This window comes from Bombus fervidus, chromosome 9, assembly GCF_041682495.2.
Source record: "Bombus fervidus isolate BK054 chromosome 9, iyBomFerv1, whole genome shotgun sequence".
Lineage (NCBI taxonomy): Eukaryota > Metazoa > Arthropoda > Insecta > Hymenoptera > Apidae > Bombus > Bombus fervidus.
The window spans coordinates 4417332-4441908 of NC_091525.1; the positions used below are offsets into that span (position 1 = coordinate 4417332).

General features: G+C 34.3%; 4 protein-coding genes and 1 long non-coding RNA gene across 16 annotated transcripts; 1 reads left to right on the forward strand and 4 right to left on the reverse strand.

Moving 5' to 3' along the window:
• Nucleotides 1-5: 5 nt before the first annotated feature.
• LOC139991247 (RWD domain-containing protein 1) lies at nt 6-2854 on the reverse strand. Its single transcript, XM_072011219.1, has 4 exons — nt 2628-2854; nt 2092-2441; nt 1819-2005; nt 6-1727 (listed from the first exon to the last, which is right to left on the reverse strand). The coding sequence occupies exons 1-4, from the start codon at nt 2695-2697 to the stop codon at nt 1615-1617; spliced, it is 720 nt and encodes a 239-aa protein (XP_071867320.1). The 5' UTR covers nt 2698-2854; the 3' UTR covers nt 6-1614.
• Nucleotides 2855-5512: 2658 nt separating this feature from the next.
• On the forward strand, nt 5513-24496 carry LOC139990696 (HIG1 domain family member 2A, mitochondrial). Of its 11 annotated transcripts, none has more exons than XR_011800624.1 (6): nt 16475-17398; nt 18209-18395; nt 19212-19371; nt 19436-19620; nt 24025-24162; nt 24249-24388. XR_011800624.1 is itself a non-coding variant. In XM_072010139.1 (5 exons), the coding sequence occupies exons 1-5, from the start codon at nt 17281-17283 to the stop codon at nt 19791-19793; spliced, it is 750 nt and encodes a 249-aa protein (XP_071866240.1). In that variant the 5' UTR covers nt 16458-17280; the 3' UTR covers nt 19794-20424. The 11 variants fall into 11 exon arrangements, 9 of the variants coding, with proteins under 9 accessions (XP_071866248.1, XP_071866240.1, XP_071866242.1 ...); XR_011800623.1 differs by having other exon boundaries at nt 16503-17398; nt 23997-24162; XM_072010139.1 differs by lacking the exons at nt 24025-24162; nt 24249-24388 and adding an exon at nt 19694-20424 and having other exon boundaries at nt 16458-17398.
• Nucleotides 6214-18437, reverse strand: LOC139990682 (uncharacterized). Of its 2 annotated transcripts, none has more exons than XM_072010112.1 (5): nt 18333-18437; nt 14412-14576; nt 13182-13500; nt 8179-12810; nt 6214-7839 (listed from the first exon to the last, which is right to left on the reverse strand). In XM_072010112.1, exons 2-5 carry the CDS (start codon nt 14546-14548, stop codon nt 7528-7530), a joined length of 5400 nt encoding a protein of 1799 aa, XP_071866213.1. In that variant the 5' UTR covers nt 14549-14576; nt 18333-18437; the 3' UTR covers nt 6214-7527. The 2 variants fall into 2 exon arrangements, with proteins under 2 accessions (XP_071866213.1, XP_071866212.1); XM_072010111.1 differs by lacking the exon at nt 18333-18437 and adding an exon at nt 15487-16005.
• LOC139990685 (NHL repeat-containing protein 2) lies at nt 19849-23564 on the reverse strand. The gene is made up of 9 exons (XM_072010124.1): nt 23393-23564; nt 22336-22502; nt 22085-22244; nt 21589-22004; nt 21282-21511; nt 20973-21198; nt 20660-20857; nt 20473-20586; nt 19849-20390 (listed from the first exon to the last, which is right to left on the reverse strand). The coding sequence occupies exons 1-9, from the start codon at nt 23562-23564 to the stop codon at nt 19983-19985; spliced, it is 2091 nt and encodes a 696-aa protein (XP_071866225.1). The 3' UTR covers nt 19849-19982.
• Nucleotides 22687-23385, reverse strand: LOC139990700 (uncharacterized). Its single transcript, XR_011800626.1, has 2 exons — nt 23230-23385; nt 22687-23092 (listed from the first exon to the last, which is right to left on the reverse strand). It is a non-coding gene; the product is annotated as an uncharacterized lncRNA (long non-coding RNA).
• Nucleotides 24497-24577: the final 81 nt, after the last annotated feature.

Here is a 24577-nt window from a genome sequence, read left to right on the forward strand (position 1 = left end):
CCATAATCCTTTAAACAAAAGTTTTATTCTAATACATCAGGAAATTCAGTTCTTAATCCAACTTCTTTAAGTGCTGATACTCCGTACTTATTTATTATTAATTTAAAGCCACAATTATATTTTATATATGTACGTAGGCTGTTCACTAATTTCAGATCCGTATCTCTATTTATTTTATTTATTTATAATTTTTATTTTTACTTTTATTTAAATTGAACGACTAATGTATGTAAATCAAAAAGTATTATTATATTGTGATACTTTCTTTTGAACACTTAAAGAAGAAATTAGTGAATAGTTATTGCTCGTAGGAATTACATCAATATATTGCTGATATATTATCTATCATTTGATTTCTATTAATATATGAACAAATTTTTTCAAAAACTGCAATCTTAAGTAATCATGTGAAATTTAGTATGATATATTATATTTTTAAAAAGGCGATATTTATAATCATCAAAAAGAGTAAAAATTTCTAAACACGAAGATATATTCTGTTCTGTTAGGTATACTATGTAAGGCCACATATATATGTATGTAAATTGTCACTTCGTTTGTTCGATTTTATCATGGTTTTATATTACATTAACAAACACTGTCATCAAGAAAAAAAGATAGAAGGGCAACATTGTAAAAACCGTGTTTTTTGTACTGTATTGTAATTGTCACTTTTAAGTTAAGTAAATATAAAAAAGTAAAAATTCTGTCATAAGATTCCTATATGTTCCGTGAAATAGAAACTTTAATGAACAACATGGATTTGATTATTACTATCACGTAACAAATATAACAAAACACCTCTCTTCTAAATTATTCTGAATTATATCAGATCATACTATTACAAAGGTGAAAAATGGCTAAGAAAATGAATACAGGTCCAATTGGATATTTTCACATTATTTCCTATGATTATTTCTAGTAGACCTAATACAATCACGAAGACAAACACGCTTATTGGTCGAAAACGTCACATATCAAGACCATATAGCAACACGTGACTGCAAACAATAAAGACCAGTATGTACTTCCCTTGCCCCTGTGCCGTTCCGCTAGCCATTTCTCATCTCTGTATTAATGTATGCATATTACCTAGAACGAGAGGAATCCAAGTTATTCAAATGCAACTATATGCTCATTAGAATTTGTTACTGAATGTGTACATTAAACACTAAAGCTATGAATAAATGTTAAATTATGGTCGTTAATGTGTATTTATTTCATTATATTCTTGCTCCGATATTCGAATGAAGATACTTTCGGACATTTATAAGTGCAAGAAAAATGATTATTTTGGGTTCATTAAACAAAGCTTTATGAAAAAGATTCAATTATGTACATAATTATAAAAATTATTTTCCTTATTAAATATATCTATTCCTTTTCATACATATATGTATAAAATTTCAGCCATTATACAAAATGCAAATGGCAGCTATAAATTTTAATGAATTCATTTTACATTGGTAGATTTGCTTCGAACATGTCAATCTGTCATCTAAACTCTAGTACTTAAACGATACTTTTAAGTACTAAGTTTGTATTTAAACACTCAATAAATAGGAGTCTTGGAATTATTTTATAAATAATAGTGGAGAACTATAGCATATTTATTTAGGCACTATCGTCAGAAACGTTCGGCTCATAATCAGGATCGTCATCATCGTCATCTTCCAGATCCAAATCATCAAGATTTTGAAACAGACTTTCGTCTACTTTAACAGAATCTAAGAATTTAAAAAAACAATATTATATTCCTTACAAATATTTTGCATAGCTCAACTTAAATTAAATAAATTAAGCATTTTAAAACAATACCATCATCCAAAAACTTCAGATCAGACTGATCCAATGTTTTATCAGTCATAAATAATTCTCTACCAGTTAATTTTTTCCCTTCTCTCTCGGCCATTTCTCTTTTTTTTGTGTATCCCATTTCTTCATCAAACTTTTCTTTCCAACTTAAAAATGTTTCAACCGTAACTCGTGTTCCCTCAAACTTTTTCTATGACAATGTAAGAGTTTTTTATATTACAACATCAATGAGATTAATCTTATTTTAATATCTTTACAACGTTAAATATATCTTACTCTTTCTGCTTCTTCCTCTTCCCTTAGTTTTTGTGCTGCACTCTCTTCTCTTTTCAATTTAATTTTATCCCACTGTACATTAAGCCACTCCTGAGCAGCACTAACTAAAGTAAATACCATGACCATTCCAAGGTTTTCATTCATTTGTTCCATCAGATGTTCCTTTAATTTCTCAGCATTTCCTTCTTCAAAGTTTTCATGTTCCTCTATCGATATAAGAAGTGACTCATCTGGATATTTTTCAGTATATGTAAATTCCAATGAACAGCTGAGACCATTCCCAGTACCTGGCTCATACTCTTCAGTTTTAATAGGTATGGAAAATGTATAAAATGGTTCTACAGCTAAAACTGAAGAAATGTTCCATTTATAAAAATCTCAAAATTGGAACTTCAGAACATTATTTAACATAAATCTATTGTTTCAATAAATTAACTAAGAAACGAACAAATAATAATTATAAGCAATTCTTTATAAAGTAATATATTTTACAATATACAAACAAATTTGTAGGTTATTAGACATTCCATGCATACTTTCCAATTCTCCACAATAAATTGACTCCAAAGCTTCGATCTCATTGTGTTGCTCATCTTTATAATCCATAATGATTAAAATAAAATGAATTGTTAAAAATGTTTTATGTTGCGTATTTAATTAATTCCTTGTAATAAATTACAGGAAATCATGGTAAAATCGTGACAAGTTGTGAACCGGTGGACGGCGCCGTAACAGTGTACGACAAACAATATCATTGACTAGGTAGATACCTACAGAATAGACATCACAATATGAAACTTTGTATCTCACTTTCTGAAATACCGATCTGCTACGGCGAACGTACGAATTACATTCAAAATTCAATTTTTGAAAGCGATAAAGACAATAGCTGAAAAGATCTTAATCTGTTAAACGTATAAATGCAAGAGAGATACCTAATACATTTTTTATTCTATTTTCTATTCCATTCAATAAAATAAAAGGCCATAAATTCTAATGTTGATTTCTATGAATTTACAACAATTTATAATCAAAGCTAAGATCAATCGCGATATCTCATAAACCGTAACACTAAAGCAAACATAATCAATAATTCAAACCGAAATAAACATCTGTGCCCAGCTTTAAACGAAAACGCGAAATTTAGATTACTTCGCAACTCTGATTTAACCCGCAATTAGTTTCTCGGAACATTAATATAAATCCACGATTTGCCCAATATAGTGACGAATTTTAATAATCAATATCATTTCACTAATATAAAAAATCGCGAAGTATAAGAAGGCCTCGACTAATAAATAAGACACATAAAATGTTGTTTTGATGAATTACTATGTAATGTTGTTATTATTATGTTATAATAATAACATGTTATTATTAATGGGCATAATAAATATCCGAGGTTACTACGTTCGTAAAATATTCTAAATAATACAACTAATTCATTCGTGTCGATTCGGACCTTTTGTCCTACGACATGATTGGATGACCAGAGGAACGGTAAAGTATGCGACTCACGATTAGATATGAATTCGTTGACATCGATGCTGCAGTAATTCAGAGGAGGTCATCACCAAGGTAGTCATCAAGAAGATATCATCGAATCCCATTAGAAGTTGTATTAACGTCTATGTATATGTCTCTATACTTTCAAAGTCGTTTCTGTAGTGATGATCTGTACAAAAAAAATTAAAATTTTAGAATTAACGTATAGGACTGTACCGATCGTACCAAAATGATTTCGGTCTCAAAAGCTTATAACACAATCTATTGGTAACACTAACACTTACATAGGTGATCGACGATAAGTGGAGAGATAAGAAAATTCGAAAAACTACAGAATTTCGCTATGACAATACCTAACAAAGTACTGAATAGAAACGTATTGTTAAACAAACCTGATAATAGCCGATAGAGGACAATAAAATAGTTATAGAAATACTACGTAGCTGAAATCATGCACTTTATAAGATGATGCGTCTCGATACGTCGCTTTTTAACCTTTTAGGTACGGTTGTATTTTGTGCGGTGCTGTTTTTCTGTACGGCAGAGTTTCACGCGAATTACGCATAAACGATATAGCAGTGCAATGTGTGATGGATAATGCTGTTCTCTACGTAAGCACATTGGAATGAAGTTTTTGATAATTAAATTATAATTTTCCTTAAAGATATGATGCATATACTTTAACTTTAATAATTTACTTTAATAATTAATAATACAATTGAGTATGGTATATTTTAAAGCACGGTATGACACACAGACCCACGTCACAATTTTCATACTCATAGCGCGATAGTGTTTTTCAAATTGCTCTTCGTTTTCTATTGTGAAGCGACATTTTGAGGTTTTTTGAGGTTGAGATTCTAAAAAATTATAACGATACGGATCAGCATGTTAAAAAGAGTATCTAATAATGGTATATTTATTTTAACGAAAAGCAACATTTGATATCTGACATTCGCATATAAAAAACAAAGACTATATATTCTGTCTGTATGTTGTTAACACTGTTATAAAACGTTGCGAGGACAAGAAAACGAAAAAAGAGCAAGACGAATGAAAAAGATGATTTAGTTCAAATGGTGAATGAGTAGTAGAGTGAGCCACTATAATGGCGCGTCGTAATATAAGATGACATCCGCGAAAGCCACTATAGTGGCGCATTGTACTTAAGAGGTTAACACTATAGTAAAGTTCCGCGCCAAAACTTCACCTAGCTGATTCCCTATTGGCTGGAATGGAATGATTTTCCATTCGTCTAAAATCGTGCGCGAAATTGAAATGCTATAGCAGGAAATTCGTTTTGGTCAACGAACTATAACAATTTCAGAACAAATTCTCATAAGAAGTTTTTGAAGTTTGCTATCTTTTTCGTTTTTACTGTCTCTTTTACTTTTACTTCTAAGTTGACTGACAACATATTAACGAAAGTTAATTCATCACTAATCTTTTTTTATTATTATTGCAGTAATTAAGTGTAATTTTATCAATTAAAATAATACAAATGATTTAAAGTAATATTTTAGTATAATTTTACATTAGAAACTGAAGCAGGTTTGAGCGCACGTATCATTTTTAATCTTTCTATTTATTAAATAAAATTAGCACTGCATATATATATACACACACTAAATTTCTAAGCGTAGATATTCTATCTTTTAAATCCATAAATTGTTTTCATGGCAACTATATTATTGTGAGTGTTATTTTCTAGTATTAGTAAACTAAGTAAACATTGAGGGTTTATTTTCTGCACACATTTCTTATTTCTTTATTTGGAACATAATACGCTCGCTATTGGAAACATATCTTTTCTGGGAATTTGGCGACTCTTATTCGTGCACGCTTGACTTACCTGCGAGTCTTTCTCTCTCCACTCCTCATCAACCGAAATTCGCCGGCTACCCCGCCGCGCGGGGTGCTAGTTTAGTGTTGAATATCAGAGCGATTAGGTGTGTTTTCATATCACTCCGTAACAGATACATATTTATCTTCCGTTACGTGGCATTTTCATAGTCATTTCTTCATCGCTTAAAACTACCCTACTGTTAACTTCGTATAATTAAGGTATTCTTTTGTTCAATGCTTTATTATAATCTATTAGGTTAAGTAAATTACGATGAGGTTAGTGCGTAAATGTTTTAAGTATAAAAAATATGGAGAGTTAAGTGTAAATAATTGTAAACCAAATCCACTTCTAGATCTTAAAAATAAATTATTATCATTATTATTATAATAATGTATTATTTGATTATCTTCTTTTTTTTGATTGCTTTTTTTGCTATCAGATTTCCTGGTAGCTCGCTTTCAGAACTATTTTAACGTTGACTATTGTTTTTTCTTTAAATAATGTATTCTTTTTATGTATTTATTTTAATGCTTTGGTTTTCTTTTATGAAGACTATTGATTGATAGCGAAGAAAACTTCGAAATAGTAGAGGGAAAGAAGGTCACGGTCCATTAATGATGAATTCAGGAAAAAATTTTTGTTATCACGAATATTGTAATACGAGTATTACAAGTAATCGTGTGAATTACATATTGAATCATAAAATCACGAAGTATCGGATCCTGTGGAAGGTTGTGTCTTTCTAATGATGCGTAATCAATTAATACATATTTCTTTTTAACTGAATGATTTTATTTTTAAAAATAATTTCCATTGTATTTAATTTTGTCCTAGCGCATGAAATTCAAGTGAATAAAATAAATTTTCATTTAACACATAATTGTTATTGTCGTTATCAACATAGACGCGTACGTTAACCCTGCTGCAATCTTCGAGTTTCTCATGTCTTGATATCGCTTTCGTTTCAATTGGAAAAGAGCTTTTAATGTTTTAAGAAAATAATTAGGATACGATTGAAATTACATACATTAACGACGATTGTCTCTTATTTCCTACACACTTAAGAATTTTTGTAACGATAGAAAAATAAGATTCAGTCGAAAATAACCTAAAGAGCGCAGGAGGGTTAGATATCAAATGCAATAAAAATTGAAGAATACATTATATACATAATGAAAACAATGATATTAATAATACGTCGCGAGAGCATTTTCTGAATTAATTTTAAATTAATTTAATGAATATGACTTGGCAAACATATGCATATCGTGACAATAAAGATTTTATAAGAATTTTGCCAATAAAGGAATTGCTCAAACTTGGTTAAATTGCATTTTGGATATGATCAGTTTGGAATTGCGATTTGGATATAAAACTCCTAAGTTTCCTGATGGTAACACACGAGCAATTGTGATACTGCTTCATAGATTAGTATGTAAATCGTCGTCGACGATATTATATTATACAGGACGATTCCGAAGTGCAGGTGTATTTAAATTTTCAAATTTTGTTTTCTCGAAAACGAACCCCTATATGAAAAAGACCAATTCTATATATTTAACTTACTTTTCCGGACGTACCGCGACTTCAAAATCATCCTGTATATAGTAAATAGTATAAGCAACATTACGCTATAACATTCGTCACTTATATTGGAATTCTTGTCTCCCTAAATCAGTCGATTGAACGTATTGTAAATAAAAAACACTAATACTAAGCTAATAACAATTAGCTAAAATGACACACTAAAGTGACACACTCGCTTAAAAATTGTTCATATCCGAATTTCGCACTTGACTGAAATATCAAATAGACCTACCTTACTCTATCAAATACAAAAAGATACATACCTTCAGATTTTCATTGGACGAAATAAATATTAATAATTTTGTTATTCGACGGCATGTCTGAATCTCTCTCAGATTACACTACTAAAGGGATAAAGATAATAAATGTGGCAACACTCGCGCGAAATATCTAATGCGATTATACATATGTATATAAGAAAGAATATGTATATAAGAATACGCGAGGTTAACTACACAAGTATTACATAGAGACGAACCTAGCATTACGTCCTAATTTTATATTAACCTAGGATTGAAACGGCCTATATGAAGTATGAGACCCGTTGGATTGTGCCGTACGAAATAAAGGAACGGCTGGTCCAATTTCAATCTCGGTTTCTCTTCTGATCTTTCTATAGTCCTCGTTCTTTCCTTGAACGAAACTGTACGATAGTTTGTCGGCTCCATATTGACTGTCCGTCTTATTCTACGGAATGTTTGTTCGTCGATGTGTCGAGAATTTCGTAAAGTAGGACTTGCTGGATAAATTTCCATGTGATGTCGTCCATTAGCGATATTTTCATCGCCGCACGTACTGAATAGATTCATCTAGAAATGAACAATTATAGAGTAAGTAGCATATATAGAATATGTTTAATATGAATTAAGAAGATTTAGAGAAACAACTTGAAAATATTCCATCGCAAGAATTTTTTGAATAAATGAATTAATGAATTTGTATTGCGTTTTTGTTTTAGGCTTATAGTCTGATGATCTCATAGGTCTAACTTAATAATTAGATGCACCAATTTCTATTTGTCATTGATTTGTAAACTTTGGTAAAATCCACGCACTGTCATTACAGAGTGACTAAAGTGTTTAGACACTTATGAACGACAGAGTTAGTGTGCGACACTCTGTGTAACTACCAGTAATCTGTAGAATTACCTGTAAAACATCAGACAAAAAGAGACGATTTCCAATTCCATTGATCCCTTTGAAGTCAGCGTTAGTCGAAAACAGCTGATCGAGTCCCATTCTCTTCAAAGCAGCAGTAGCGTTCACAATGGACCGATGACTAAATTTGGGTACTTGTAATTCAAGGCTCGGTCTAGGTATAAGAACCTTCAGGAGTTTATCCCAAGCTCCATCTTGAAAAGCTTCTTTGATAAACCTTTGTTCGAGTCGATCCAAAGTATCACCGGGTGCAGCGTGACCTTGTTGACCTGGTACGAGAAATATGGTCGAAACGAGCTTATCCACACTTCCAATAGCACTAACAGTCGCATCCAAACTGGGCTCATAACCGGCAAGAACGTTTGATCGCCAAACTGTAGCCGGAACGGGGATCAATTTCCTCAATCTATGAGCAGCTGAGACGGCGAAGTATAATTCCCCGTCTCGGCCTGTTGTACTCGCGGAACTTGTGTTGCAATCGGTCTGAAACACGTTTGCTGAAATTGTAGCCAGCGGTGACCTTAGAGGAACCGTGTTGCTCTTCACGAAATCCTTTATTCTGCCTCCAGTGTGTTTCCTAATCAATAGATTGGTTCGGCGACGCACGAGATCACTGATAGTAGCGAAATTTACTTCGGTCACCAATCCTTCGTAAAATTGTTGAGCTTGCTCCTTGTAAAACGGTAACAATCTTCTCACCTTAGCTTTATCCGCAAATAATTCACGGACAAACGCCGCGTTCGCGATACCTTGGTGCCTCGCCAAGCTCACCGTGTCCGTTACGTTCTGGAAAATAAGATGCGGGTTGAAAGTGGCCACATTGTCGAGTCCAAGTATTTCGTTCATCTGGTCTGACGTTGACCCTCGAGCACCGAGGAAGATCATCGCTAACAGGCTAGTCATGCCAAACGGTGAAAGAACGAGCGATCTTCCAGTACTCAATCCGCTGTTCGCCGCGACCCAAAACTTAATTGCCAGTTCGTTACAAAGCCTCGAAAAATTGATAATATCGGCACTCGCGTTGCTCGTGCTAGTATCCAATCCACCGATGCTTTTCGAGGCATTTAGGGAAACAGTCGATTCCGCTTTGTTCACGGGAGTCGATTGATAATATGAGGGATATTTTGTCGAACTCGCGTCCACCATCGTCGACATTGTCGATGTCGATGTCTCGAAGTGCTTCGTTGACGTGGTAGATCCCGTGATGAATTCTGTCGACGATGGAATTACTTGGTGCAATGAGATCCGCTGCCACGTGTGCTGATTTATGCTCGTGTTATTCGTTTTGCTCTGTAACATCGAACTTGGCGAATCATTCATCTTCTGATTTATGTGCGACTCGTTATTGTGTAATTTACTTGCGACTCCCAACAACTGCGTTCCTATTGAGTTATTCATACTGACATTACTCTTGTATGAATACATTTCAATGGGAATTTTTGTTTTGTTCTCCGATCTGTTCCAATCTACCGAATTCATCGTACTACCTTTGATCTCGTTTGATTCCTCCGTGATAGAATTTACAGTAATGGTTATCGATTCAGGGGTAGACGAGACAACGGAAGATTTCGTATCGTTGAGAGGTGTTGTGGTTGTGTTATTCAAAATATTGATCTTATGTTGATTTTCGGGTGTATTAGTCAAAATATTAATTTTATGTTCGTTCACATTTGTGTTATTCAAAATGTTCATTTTATGTTGGCTTACGATTGTGTTGTTCGCAATGTTAATTTCTTGTTGGTTCACGGTTGTGTTGCTCAAAATATTTGTTTTATGCTGATTCACGGTTGTGTTGCTCAAAATGTTCGTTTTATGCTGATTTACGGTTGTGTTGCTCAAAATATTCGTTTTATGCTGATTTACGGTTGTGTTGCTCAAAATATTCGTTTTATGCTGATTTACGGTTGTGTTGCTCAAAATGTTTGTTTTATGCTGACTTACGGTTGTGTTGCTCAAAATGTTCGTTTTATGCTGATTTACGGTTGTGTTGCTCAATATGTTCGTTTTATGCTGATTCACAGTTGCGTTGCTCAAAATGTTCATTTTATGTTGGTTTACCGCTGTGTTGTTCAAAATGTTAATTTTGTGTTGGTTCGCGGCTGTGTCGTTCAAAATATTAATTTTATGTTCGTTCATAGCTGCGTTGTTCAAGATGTTAGTTTCGTGTTGGTTCGTGGTTGTGTTTTTCGAAATGTTGATCTTCTGTTGGTTCGCGATCGTGTGAACCGTATCATTCCTTGTCTGCTCTTCAGTCTTCTTTAAAGGACTTTGCAGTACAATTTTGTCTGTCGAACTCTCCACTGGATGCTCTTCTGCGTTAGATAAATTCGCGATGACCGTGCTAGATTCGCTCAAGTTCGTCGACAATTCATCTATCACGGTCTGATACGTAGATGTTTGTTTGTCGCGTTCTGACGATATTTCTGTCGTGTATTCTAGGTATGTTGTAGAAGTTTTATCATTGTTCTGCGATGTTCCCTCAGTAATATTTTCAGCATTCGCAATTGTGGTTCCTGTGTTCGTACTTGTTGAAGCCTCGTTACTCGATATTGTCGTCTCGTAAATTGATGTCTGTTCGTTAAACGCGTTATTCGCGAAGGAAGTTGATATTCCATCCGCGACGGTAGCTTTTACAGCAGCATCAAGGATAGACGACGCTACTGTCGTAGTTTCCGAAGCGGTGGACAGTTCGTTTTTTAATAGTGAAGATTCAATTTTCTGCTGGTCGGTAAACAGATCGTCCTTTGTTGTCGTCGTTCGATAAATTTCATTCTCGTTTGTCGAATCTTTCTTCGTTGTATCATTCGTGCTATCCTCGTTAACCGAGGTAGACAACTCCGAATTTGATGTAACAGTCTCTGTTGAGTTGAGTTTCTCAGGAGATGACACTGTTGTCTCCTTGAATACAGCTTGTGTTTCATTTGTCTTCGAATTGGATAAATAAGAATCAGCGATGAGCGAGCTTGCTACAGTGTTAGGTAATAAATTCTCTGATAAATCGTTCGGCAAAGTGATTGATTCGATAACGGGTCTATTCGTAACAGGTGAGGCGGTATGAAGCATACTCTCGATAAGTGCTATCGCTTGTAAAAAGTTGGGACTAGTAACGGGTGTCTCGTTAATATTCGTGGTTGGCTCTGTCACATTTGTCTGAACACTCGATACTATGCTATCAGATTTCGTCGAAATATCCGAAACGTTTGTCATTTTATCGAGCTCTGTCGTACTCATCGAAACAATCGGCGCGGATATAGTAATGGAGGAAATCTTCTCTTGATCAGGATCGAATTTCATCGTCATTTCGCTAGACGATTCCTGTATACGTTCTTCGGACGTATTATTCGCATTCTCTATTCGGTCATCGTTGGTCGTGGAAGGATGCGTTGTAATTTCAGAACTGTCATTCCTTTTTCCCTCGTTCTCACTGGGAATCGACTGGAACCCGAAAGAGGAAGATAACACGGGAGAAACGTCGTTGGAGATTTGACTGATCACGTTTGATAAAGAATTCACCAGCTCCATAGATGGAGAAGATTTTGGAGGCTCGATCGGCTCGCTTAAACGATCACTTGGTTTGGTTACTGTGTCGTGTATCGTCGTCGATGGTACCAATGTTGTTGTTCTATATTTATTTGTACTTGCAGGAGTATTCGTGGACGATACCGAAGACTGCGGTGGCAATTTCGTAAAAGATACAGAAAATTGTAATGGCGGTTTGGTAAACGGTAGAGAAGACTGTGATGGCAATTTGCTAAACGGTTCGTTAGTGTCTTGAACTTGATTCGCTTCCATCATGGACGGTGTCTGCGTTTTCAATGGAACTTTATCGTATTCTTGGTTCGAAATATCGGTCGTTGGTTTCGTCTTCGTTTGTGTTACCAACGAATCGGTCTGATCGGTAACAGTTTCAATGTGCGATGTATTATATTTTGCCTCTAACGTTTCACTCGTCGTTAGACCGATGTTACCGTAATTATTTTTGATGGACTCGCCTAAGGTCGATGAAACAGAAGCGCCGATGGTTGTTGGTTTCGTAATAGCACTTGTGGATGCCAGGTTTTCTTCGTCCCGAACGTTAGATCCGTAAGTAGTAGTACTTTCTGACAACGGTATCGCTCCAGTCACCTTATGCAAAATAGAACTCTGAGTGGTATAACGATTGTGAGCCATCAATTCGACATTTTGCTCAGTCGTGATGACAGATACCGGGATCATTAATTTCTCCGTATAAGAGATAGTCGTAGGTTTCGTAGCAATTGTCGACAGCGTTTCATTCTTTTTGGTTTGCTCGTTTCGTTCGTTTGTATATTTGCTAGTATCTTCGGGTTTCGCCTGTGCAACCGTTTCACTTACGTCAGGCTTGAGCGAATCGGAAACCGAATCATTCTGTTTATGCATGATATAGCTGGCAGATGACGACGGTTTTGATGTAGGTTTTTCGACGTAGTGGCTTTCTTCGACCTTATTTCCGTATTTGTCACCGGCCAAAATAGCTGGTAAAATATTGCTCCACTCGACGTTCACGTTTTCTGGGATCATCGGGTGCGAGCCAGAGAGCGTCGATAACGGTTTATCCATAGCGCTTTTCAGTACGCTTTGCACTTTTTCCACGACGTCCATTACCTAGAAAAGATTTCAACATAACGTTACCTCGTTACTTCTGCAAAACCAAGAAACGATAATACATTTAAAGACCAAGCAGTGAGATAATATAAAACTTGTAATTGAAGTAAGTTAAATATTATTTCGTCGATGTAAAATACGTATTAGGATAGACGATTGTTCGTTAAAAATCTATACTACATAAATCATAGAGGCAAAAAGAAAAATATAAATCTTAGAATCGAGACGGATAACGAAAAGATCTTAAACAAATCGGAGTAATTTCTTTCAATTTTCACTCTTGTGCTCAAATTTTTCTTACAAGGCAGCCGAATTTTCTATTTCCTCGGTTTAACCAACCACTTGTTCTAAGAACTCAGATCTTACTTTACCTTCTTTCCTCCCGTAAGTATATCCTCAGCTTTCTGGGGCTCTTGAATCTCCATGTTAGAATGATCCGGACCTCCACTCGCGATTAAAGATTGAATCTCTTGCATAGTCATTTGCCTCGTGATCATATCGCCTCTCTCGTTGTACGTGTAAAATTGAAATCCATCGGGTTTCAGCAAATTCGCCGGAGACGGTGGCAATCGATGAAAATTGACTCCGGCCGAACCAGGTGACCTGTTGTTTCCCGTTGCACGAACAACCTCGTTCTTCGTATCTTTCGATTCTTTCGATATACCCGATATTGCCTGATACGTGTCCGCCCTAGAAATTCCAGGGAATTATAAATACGTGAAACTTCTGCAAACTAAAATCATCGAACGAGTCGAAACCCATTGGAATACTGATTCTTTTCGCGCTAAACGTGATGTATACTAGACCATCGGCAGACCGTCTGGCAAAGGATCGTGCATGCCAATTAGTTGAACTTGTCATTATTGTGCTTCGTACGTACATTTCGTATCTACGAAATACATTAGACTCTTGATTACCCGACCAACCGAACGAACGATTATTGGAATATTAATTGACGCAAAATTTGGATGTAAATAAAAATTTTGGATAACACGAAAGTTCTCTTGTAAAAGAAAAACTAGAATACAGAAACAGAAATTGGAAGAAATTGTTACGTTTTTATCCGAATGTTCTTATTTCCCTTTAATATTGATATTTATAAAGTGGTTATTCCAGTATGCAAAGAATGTGTGTCACGATCAAATCGTACAATCAGGCTTTTACCGTATTACAAAATTGCAATTTCAACTTAATATCCACGAAGAGGATTTTTACGAATGACTGTACGTTTAAGTAAGCTAAAGACATGCTCTAAACGAAAAAGGAAAGACAAACATATAAAGTAATGTAAAAATACAGAGGAAACGTTAACGGTAATTTCGCTATCGTTTAATCGATCTACTACTTGTTTTTCACGATATATATTTTGCAACGTCGGTTACAAAACTCAGTTAAGAATCCTTCGCATCTCTCTTGCAATCTTTACGAGCTTTTTACTCCTCCGTTTCTAGTTTCCGCGCGATTCTTTTCCAATAACGATCTCGAATCGCTACATCGGCTATTCTACGAAGCAAGGACGCGCGTGGTTACATCTTGTCGTTATTTATCGTTGTGCCTCTCGTCGAACGTTCGATTCATGCGTGAAACACTGAAATACTGACCTAGATTTAAAATATTTCATAGGCAGCAACACGGTTGTGGTGCTTTCTGGAAGTGGGCGTTCCGAAGCCAGGCTGAAACTTAAACATGCCCACAGCACAAGTGTCGTCAAAGTAGCATGAGACGATTCCAACGACATATTTCTAATGCTTCTCCTCTTGTACGATCTGCAATCAATAAAGGACAAATCATCGAGTGACTGATTTACGCGTCTACGTAAAAAACGAAGACCGACTAACAATAATACGGTAAACCGGTGTATGCCAGATCATAGTAAACACTATCTATATCATAGAAAAATGATCGTGAAAATAGATCGGCAGAAATAAACGGGGGACGAGTCTGTTTTCTTTTAGGTGAACGACCCTACGGTTCCTTGTTACCCTCTTACGGATCATCGCCTTAACACGACGACCGGTTCTCCGTCGTGTTATAAATCGCTGAGTAAATCGCGATTTACTCGAGTGCAGCTTGTGAACGACTTTTATCGAAATTCACTTGAAACCTATCAATTTAATTACTAAATAGATTGTTAATCGTATTTAATTATTTAACCGTAAGCACGTAAACTTTCGAACTAAATTAAAGATTTCTTGGCGGGTAATCGATGTGTAACTACCGGTGATAAAAGGAATAAAATGAGAAAGAGAATATATATTCGATCGTTTGCGTTGAAAGGAAGAAACTTATTCCACTTGATTCGATCTGGATTTCCTGAGATATCGGGATACACCGGCGTGTGTCGCACGAAGAAAGGAACGTACAATGAGATTGCGAGGAAACATGCAATCGAGAAATTTCGACGACAATGCCGAAAATCTACAGAATATAATAAATGAAATGTTTCGTCGAATGAAAACTGCGTTAATCGCGCTCTTAAGCGCGTTAATTGTATTTCTTCGCCGTTTGACGATATCCTGCCTACTGAATGTTCCCTTCGGCTAACATTCATCGTATCTATATCGACAATTGTTTCTAGTACAGTGACAATATTCCAGCGCTTAACGAACAGCGAGCGATCGAGATACTTATGCACCTCTGTATAAGGGTAAATATCGAGACAATAAATTTAACTACCTCGATTAAAAATGTGATTTAAAGAAATACTCTTGCGAAGATTAACACTGCGTGCGTTCAACTTTTCCTTCTTCCTTTTTCTCGCTGTCTACGTTTCTTTTTTCTCTTTTTATCCTTTGCCGTGTCTTCTTGACAGCGCGCGCAGATCTGTATTTCTTCCCGTATCACCTGCTGTCTCTACTGTCTTCCACCTTGGACGAGCGCGTACTACGTGCTTGAATCCTCGGTTAAGACGAGTGCATCGGACTGAGAAAGAAAAGTGATCGAAGAGGGGGAACATAGTCTTCGAACGAAAAGATGGAGAAAGGGTGAACTTGGAGAGTGGAGATGTTGGTTGGAACGGTTTACGCGGGGGGACAGACGAATGTCGGAATACATGGGAATATATATCGAAAGAAAAAGGAAGAAAGAGAAAAGAAGGAGGGATAGTATGAAGTTGAAGGACCAACGTGTAGAGCTGAGTTACGCGGGTAAAAGGAGATGTAAATCGAAGATGGAATAAAAGATCGGAACTGATGCTTCGAATCCGTGGACCGAGCGATGCATCATTTTTGCATTTCCAGATAAAAACTTCCTGTTCTTTATTTAAAAAGAAAAATAAATTAACCTTCTGCTTGCTGTCGATCAATCATCGCTATGATATTATAATATTTTGTAATAACATCGTGACACCATTCTGCCACATTTCTTCTACGAAGTTCCATTTCTTTCTACGAAAGTGATATTAACTTCTCTTTTATTTTTAATTTCGTAATTCGTTACAGTGAATGTAATATCGTAATGTATTTAAGCTAATAAAATGATATTTAGCCGGAAGAAATTAACAACGATTAACGGTACATCGACTGAATAAGTTGCCTACACGATGATACGTAATTTGTAACGAAAGAAATTTTGTAGAAGCTACTTTCGTCAAAGTATATAGACACGCGTGACTGGCTTGGTCTTTTTTTCTTTCTTTTTTTATAAATGTCTGTACGAATTTGTATGTTCATATTGTGACAAAAGATGCAAAATACTTTGTTTTTATATATGTGCATGTATCTTATTTCTATCTATTCTACGATGAGAAACAGTGACGAACGCTTAACGGTATTCGTTTATTCTACTTCCCTTTCCACTCTGTTCTCCAACTGTTTTAAGAAATATTCGACCGACTTGACCTGCTGCCCAAAAATCGCAGAAGTATCACAAGAGTAGAATGACATATAGGAAATACAAACGAGATTCTATAAATTCTTTCATGTAATTTTACCTGTGGTACCTCGATCGTTCGTCATCGGTCACGAGTTGAAATTCCACGATCATAGCAGAAACCGTAATTGTTTATCGCATAGTTGAAATTCAGGATAACTTGATATTCTTAACGCGTACAGGTTGCGACGGATATTGGAAATAAATAATTTCGCAGTGGCAGAAAAAATTGCCATCATAAAAATACCGGACGATCTTATTGTACTGCTTTTTCCCAAATTCCACGTTGAAAAGATATATGTAATTCGTTAATTAAATTATAAAGAAAAAGGAAGAATACGTAACAGACACAACTGTATGAAAAAGCACGAGTGTCGACGATCAATAAAATGATCAAATGAAAAATGCTTTAGATCAATCTAAAGGCACTTCGCGTCATATTCGATATCGTGGAAATAATTGAAACTATATAGTATTTTGATTTGAGACGTTTTTCTATGGTAACGCTATAGTATTTGGTTTGTGTTTATATTATCTATATTATTCAGATATTGTGTCAAAATTGCAAGACCGATAGAGAAGAGGCTGAACACACGCAACATGAACGTGCAATCGAAGAATTCCGGAGAAGAAACGCGTTTCATCGATGGAAGCGAATACAGGGGCACTTGGAACGTACTAGGAATGGAGGGAATTGGCAAATTCGTTCTGCCGCACAGTTAGTATAACTACCAAGAAGTATTACAGAAGGATCTCGAATGCATTACTTTGCACCTTCCTCTATGAATCGTTGGGGAAATGAAAGAAGCAGAAGGTGAAAGGCATTATAGGAAGAGGAAAGAAAAAAAAAGAAAAGAAGCAACCATAATAGGAAATAAAATGCAGGTGGTGAAGTGTAAATAATAAAAGAAAAAGCAAGAACCAGAGAGTATCGTGTGCGTATGCGAGATACGAATGTTATCCTTTCCGGAACTCGGAATTAAGTCTTCTAAGATGTACATGCTAACTCCAATAATTGTGTCTAAGAAGTATGTATGTACAGCACACGTACTGGTTTTTGAGCACGACATTGAGCATTTCTCGCGCGTAAGTCGACACGTACCGTTACGCGACCATTTTCGTCGCTTCGTGTTCTAGAGTTTGTACGCGTTTTTCATTTACCCATAGGCTTAAGAATCCCGGTCTTAAAATACATACATTCACCATACAAATTTCACCAACACCATACATACATACATACACATACGCACACATTTATTCTTTCTCTTCTTCTTTTTCTCTCTCTCTCTCTATATATATATACATAAACGTATGTACGATATATATATTATATATATAATAAATAATTATATATATGTAATAAAAAATAAATAAATAATTATATATATGTATAATATACATATATATATAAGATATATATATATATATCTTATTTTTTTTACCGTTAGGTCACTTGCTCCTTTAGTCCCCTTCTTCTGCACTTCAGCCTCATTTCAGTAAATGAACCGAATCTATTTGCTCGTAATAGATGCCACCTTTGAAGGAGAGTTTCGCGATGGTACATTTCATGGACATGGTAGCTTATATTTTCCTCGCCTACAGAGAATAGATGGAATTTGGTCGCAAGGCGAATGTAAGGACAAACGTTATACCTTTAACGATGGATTAATTTTTCGTAGCCATAACTGGGAGTACTGCAGATTCCCTGACAGACGGTTGGTAAAACACGTTCCATTCCTGAAGATATTTTAGAGATTAAATATAAAGATAAAGCTCGTCGATCTGTAGGTTGTCCCGTTTTGATCTATTATTAGAGATCAGTCATAGATTATTAATTTGCTGTATGAAAAAGTGGTTGAATGATTTCAAGAGGGTCATAACTTGTTGTAAATCATGTTTTTGTAAGTGGACACGTACAGGACATGCGAAGATCACCAATATTTTGTTTTAATAGGAACATATAATTTTTAATGCTTCGGTCAATGAAGGTCGTTAGTAAATTAATTTTTTAATATAAATGAATTAATACGTTTTTTTATGGGCAATAAGGAGTTGCGTCAATTAGCGCATAGATAATATATGATCCCATTTAAACATTTACACTATTATAGCCATACGTATTAGAACTTGTTGATACATAGATCTAGTACAGGTTGAACGCTTTTCGTTACTTCCATTATTTTACTCACATCATATGTGTCCTATAACGTAAAATATTAAATAAAATAAAATTCCTTAGATTTTTCCAATAAATGTAACGTGTATATATTGTTTACAAAGTGTATTCACGTACAGAAAAATTAATTAAATCCGTACTTCTCGAAACCATTCAATTATGTCCCAACCATTCTTCTGAAAGCAACTAATTTGCAAGTAATTTACAGTAATGGACTAAAATAAAATACTACGGATATTAAAATTAAAAATAAACACACTGCGTCATCGTATCTTAAAAAATTTACTTGACTTGATAAGGGAAGGGGCTAAGAAAGAAAGAAAAATATGTCTTTCATTAAACCAGCATCTTTTAGATATCAAACGTGCATTAAATACGGATTGAGACCTGGTGGAGCAACATTACGTACAAACGATCGAAACGAATTTCTTATTCCCCCTACATGCTACGATGCAGGCATTGGAATTTTTAATCCATGTAAATATCATATTGTATCCCACCAAGACTCGAAGAAGGTACATACGTCGAAAAGAAAAGTCTATTATACAATAATTTATTAAATTTTCCAAATATTCAAAGGTACTTGAAATACCAAATACCAAATTCACTCGCTGGATACAGAAGAACTGTCAGAAGGCGTGGTCTGAGCCAACCGAAAATCGAAAAGACCTTTACGAAAATTGGTTTCCCGACAAATTTGACACGAAGTTTCTTTCAACATTATTACCATTTTCGAATGAGTCTTTCGAACCTTGGTGGAAAAGGTACAAGCAAAAATACACAAAAATTAAATAATTGCAAACATCAATTTTAATCATCCCTACTTCTATTTTTAAGATTGACCACCTTTCATTCAGATTGCAAAGAGAAGACTCTAACTAATGAAAAAAATGAACATTTCCAAAATCTTATTGAGAGTCTCGTTGAATTTCATTGATTAAAACAGGAATGTAAAGGATACTTTAGAAAGAAATCACGTTTTCAACTCTATCTTGGGCTTGTAAATGAACGTTTGTACCTTTTTATTTCTGTAACGCACATGCACAGTTAAATTACAACATATGATTAATCATTTTATACTTGATATTCGGTAAAAAAAAGAGAAATGAATATAAAAATTTATTTACTATTTAACAATAACTTTTCTTTTTTCTGTTACAATAGTGGAAGCATCTGGTACTTGGTGTACACGGTACACTACTAACAATTTTTTTGATATACACTCGGTAGTTTTACAGGCAACTATATCCAAATTTACACGCACCTCGTGTGTTCCATTTCCTTCGAAAAATCTTACAGATATTGGACTTGAAAGTTCTCCACAATTTTCCGTAGCTGTCCATCCAGAATTACTCGTTGTCAAATTTAGAGCCCACCTCTGTGGTGCATCCGAATTTAACTTTAAATCACGATCGGAAAAATTAATACTCAACAAGACGTTTAATTTACCACCTGTTTCGCTGATGGTAGTATCGAAGAAATGAACATTCTTGTAATTACTGTCATCTTCGAATATTGGGATATTTATCGGTAACTAAAACGTAATGAATGAACTGTTAACGTATTCATTCAGTTTTATTTTTAACATCTGCGCCCTAAAATGTGTAATAATTTACCGTAGTAATTCTTCCCTTTCTCGTATCGATTATTTTCACAGCGTGATTATTAGTGTCAGCTACGTATAAGAGACCTTTTTCTGGACTTATAGCAATACCGCTAGGTTCATCGAACTATAAATTATAAAGAATTCATAAATACATGATTAAATTGATAACTATAAAACTTCTTTTATAGACAACATACTAAAAAGTCTTCATGTGGTATTCCACCACCATATATGGTTTTACATTGCTTAGTGATTACATTGATTATCTTGATTTTATGATTGTAAGTGTCTGTTATATAAATAATTTTTTCTTTCGGATGCCATGCTATACCCAAAGGATGTTGAAGCTTTACCGCATAGTTTACACCGTCTAAGTCTCCATAATCATGCAGATCCTGTGATATCATGATTATCAATATTATAGTTATTCGATTAATTAAGAAGAATCTTCGCTTATCGGAAATCGTTGAAATTAATTCGTATTGTTGAAATTCATTCATTCAAACATACCAATGGATTTCTACTTCCACCACAAATGCCGAGAACTTGTCCATTTTGTAAATTTATGCTCCTAATAGTACTGCTTTCACTGTCGGCAAAAACGGCTATCTTTAGTTCTTCGGCAATAGTTATACCAGATGGTTGCGCTAAACCAGCCGAGTGAGGATACGTATTGTTGCGATTTTCCTCCGTGCCACTTCCTACTATCGCCAGACAAGTACCCTCTTTGTATTTTCTAGACAAATTTACGAACAAAATATATGATTCTCATTGATGAAAAAAGAGCTTTCATACATATTAAAATAATTTTGAGGTTACTTATTTTTCCACCAAGTAGTATCTTCCAAGAAGAGTGCCCAAATCTGATGATTACCAGCCATTGCAATTAACAATACGGGAGTGATATTTTTACTATGCTCGTGTTTATAAACAGCCAAATCCCATGGTGAAGATAAAATTTGCTCTTTACCGATTTTACCTCCGATGTAATCGTGACCTTTAATACCGGTACCAGCAATAGTAATTACTATTTTTCTTATCAGGTCTATCTAAAAAAAAATATTAATTATACGTACGTACATCGTATCAAAAAGACAATTTCATATTTGATAGTTTAAACTACTACCTTCCTAATTGCGTGATTTTTAGTGTCGGCTACGTAAATCAAACTGCCTAACATAGATACTCCCTGAGGTGCATTAAACTTTGCAGTTTCAAAATTTCCATCTTTGAAATCCGGATTAGGACCACCAATAATATGTTGCACATCTCCTGTAGTATCCATTACTAAAATTCTGTTGTGGCCTGTATCAGCAACAACCAAACTTTCTTCTTGCTCATTTTGAAGGATTTCCAACTTACTTGGAAACAAAATGTTTCCATTTCCAAGAGGCAATAAATGTTGTGCCAATTGCAGAGGAATATCATTTGTATGAATTTTATTTAATGATCTAAAATAAGTTAACGCTACGCCTACATGTATTATCAATTCATCTCTGTGTCCTTCTCCTACAAAAACTGCAAGTAATTCACCAGTAGGACCTAATAGGGTGAATAAGTTGTTTATTTGATGCGTCTCTGAAGATAATTGTCATCTATAGATGTAAATATACAATCATTACCTAACATTATTAATGTTGGCCAACATACGATTCCTAAGTAACGCCACAATGACATTCTAGTGTCATTTACAACCGGATGTTTTATATTATACCTCTGTACTGCTGACAATAATTTTTTTGAATTTTTTTCGTTTGAAAATTTTGCACTGTGTACTCCAACCTGTAGGAAAATAATGGTATTATGTTGTTCAACTATTAATCTTACGTAATTAATTATGGCATATTTTATAGTATATCTTGTATATACTAACAATAACAAGGCCATCCTGAATTGAATACAGTTTCTCAAGAACCTCTAAATCTGATAAAACGTGCATACAATTGATGCAACAATATGTAAAGAAATCCAAAATAACTATTTTTCCTTTAAGATGTTGATATATAGATAATCCTTCTGCGACATTGAACCATTCCAAACCTAGCATATTTAAACAAGAAACTTGTTTGGAAATTTTATTACAAAATTACTATAACAAAATTAATATACAAAATTAATGTAACAAATGACAAATATTAAATTTTAAGTATAAGAAAAAGATCGTATCAAGAAATCATATATGAAAGGTGGGTAACAGAAAAAAAATAATGTAGGTACATATATGTCATATATGAGAAAATGTGAATTTTTAATCTTCTTCCAGTGATAAATCATATTGTTTATACAGATTCCTAATCGTAGTTTTATTTGCTACAGCTATTGCACCTAGAACCATTTGAGTTACATCTTTAATATCATTGTATTTATGTAATAAATCCATAGTTTCTTGAGTTGAACGAAATTCTGTCTCTTCCTTCCTCAAATTGGACAATTCTTGATCAAGCATTTTTTCGTATTCTACGAGCTTGAAGTATTCGCGTATCTCCTCTTCCGTAAGTAAAATGTTCTTATTATTCGAATGTAATGATTGATTCGATCTTGGTGTATTTACCCCCCTAATATTCTTCATACTTTGTTCGTTGGATTTCTTAAACATTTCACTTATAACTGTCACGTACAATACTCTTTGCCTGACGAAAACCAAAGTTATATAAAATATTTACGATATGAGAATTTCAAAATTTATAGATAAGTTAATATGACTAAATAAAATACATATTCAAATTAGCTTCTAGTATAAGGATCTTATATGCATATACAGAATTACCTTCAAAGTTTAGAAACTATAGATCATAAATAATCAACATCGCAATCAAGTCTCATAAATTGAATAAGCTTAATGCAACTAATATTCGAATAGAATACACATATCACAAAAAATGTTCACTTTATACAACATCGAGTAATAAAATAGACGTGAAATCATTAACCTGGTTGAAAATCGGTGATCCGCGCTTCCTTCATTGAAAACGCTTTGATATGCCGTAATACCAATTCCTCTTTTCTGTTAATCGACAATTCTAAACTTTGACTTTTGGCGATTTCCATACCAATTTCTATCAATTCTTCTACTGTGTCCTGCACATTCATATTTTGTTCCATGTATCGACTTTCGTTATTAAAATAAATTCAACAATTTAAAATATCATGGAATAGCACAAACAATAGAGAAAAAGAAGTAGTACGTTATAAATAGTAGGGACAACATATTGATGGAGGGGATTCCAAACCCATGTAAGTAATTACATACGCATAGTACAGATAAGAAATTGGCTAGGCGATGGAATACAGGACTGATTGGTTATTTCTATGAACACGCATTTTATAAACTCGCCTTACAGCAGTATAGGTACTATCACATTTAATTAGAAAATTATATAAATTAATAGGTAAAATATGTATTTAAAACTATATAGTTTAAAATAACGTATACAATAAAGTTTGTCAGTTGCATAAAATATATTCTTCTGTTTGCGAGTGAAGTTCGATCTTGACATTTGTCCTTTATATACTAAATTAATTGACTCTTTGCAGTTTATCACATAATAAAAAATGCTGGCAGGTACAACAAAAGATCAAGAAACGTTAAATGAATTAGAATGGATTCGAGTAGTACGCACTGAATTAAATGAAAATAATAATATCAAACAGCCGAAAGGAGCAATACAAAAATTCAAAGAGAATCCTTTAATACCTATAGGTAACTATAACCTCCAAAAATGTAACTTCATTATTTGATTTATATATTTACAATCTAAAAATTTTATGTCAAATATCTTATTTCAGGTGCTACAGCAACTGTAGCTGCTCTAGGTTATGGCTTGTACAATACTTTTATAGGAAATAGTCAAATGGCGCAATATATGATGCGTAGTCGAGTTGCAGCACAAGCTTTCACTATTATAGCCATGGCTGGTGGACTCATAGTTATGGGAAAAAAGCCAAGTACTGATGTATAATTATTATACAAAGATTTATTTAATAGTAATCATGTAAAAACTGTAGTAGTCAATTATAGACAATTGCATTTTTTATTTCATCAGGAAAGCATAACATGAAAGTTTTATGAACTATTGAAATTGTTTAAAAATTATTCTTTATTGTTAGGAGATAAC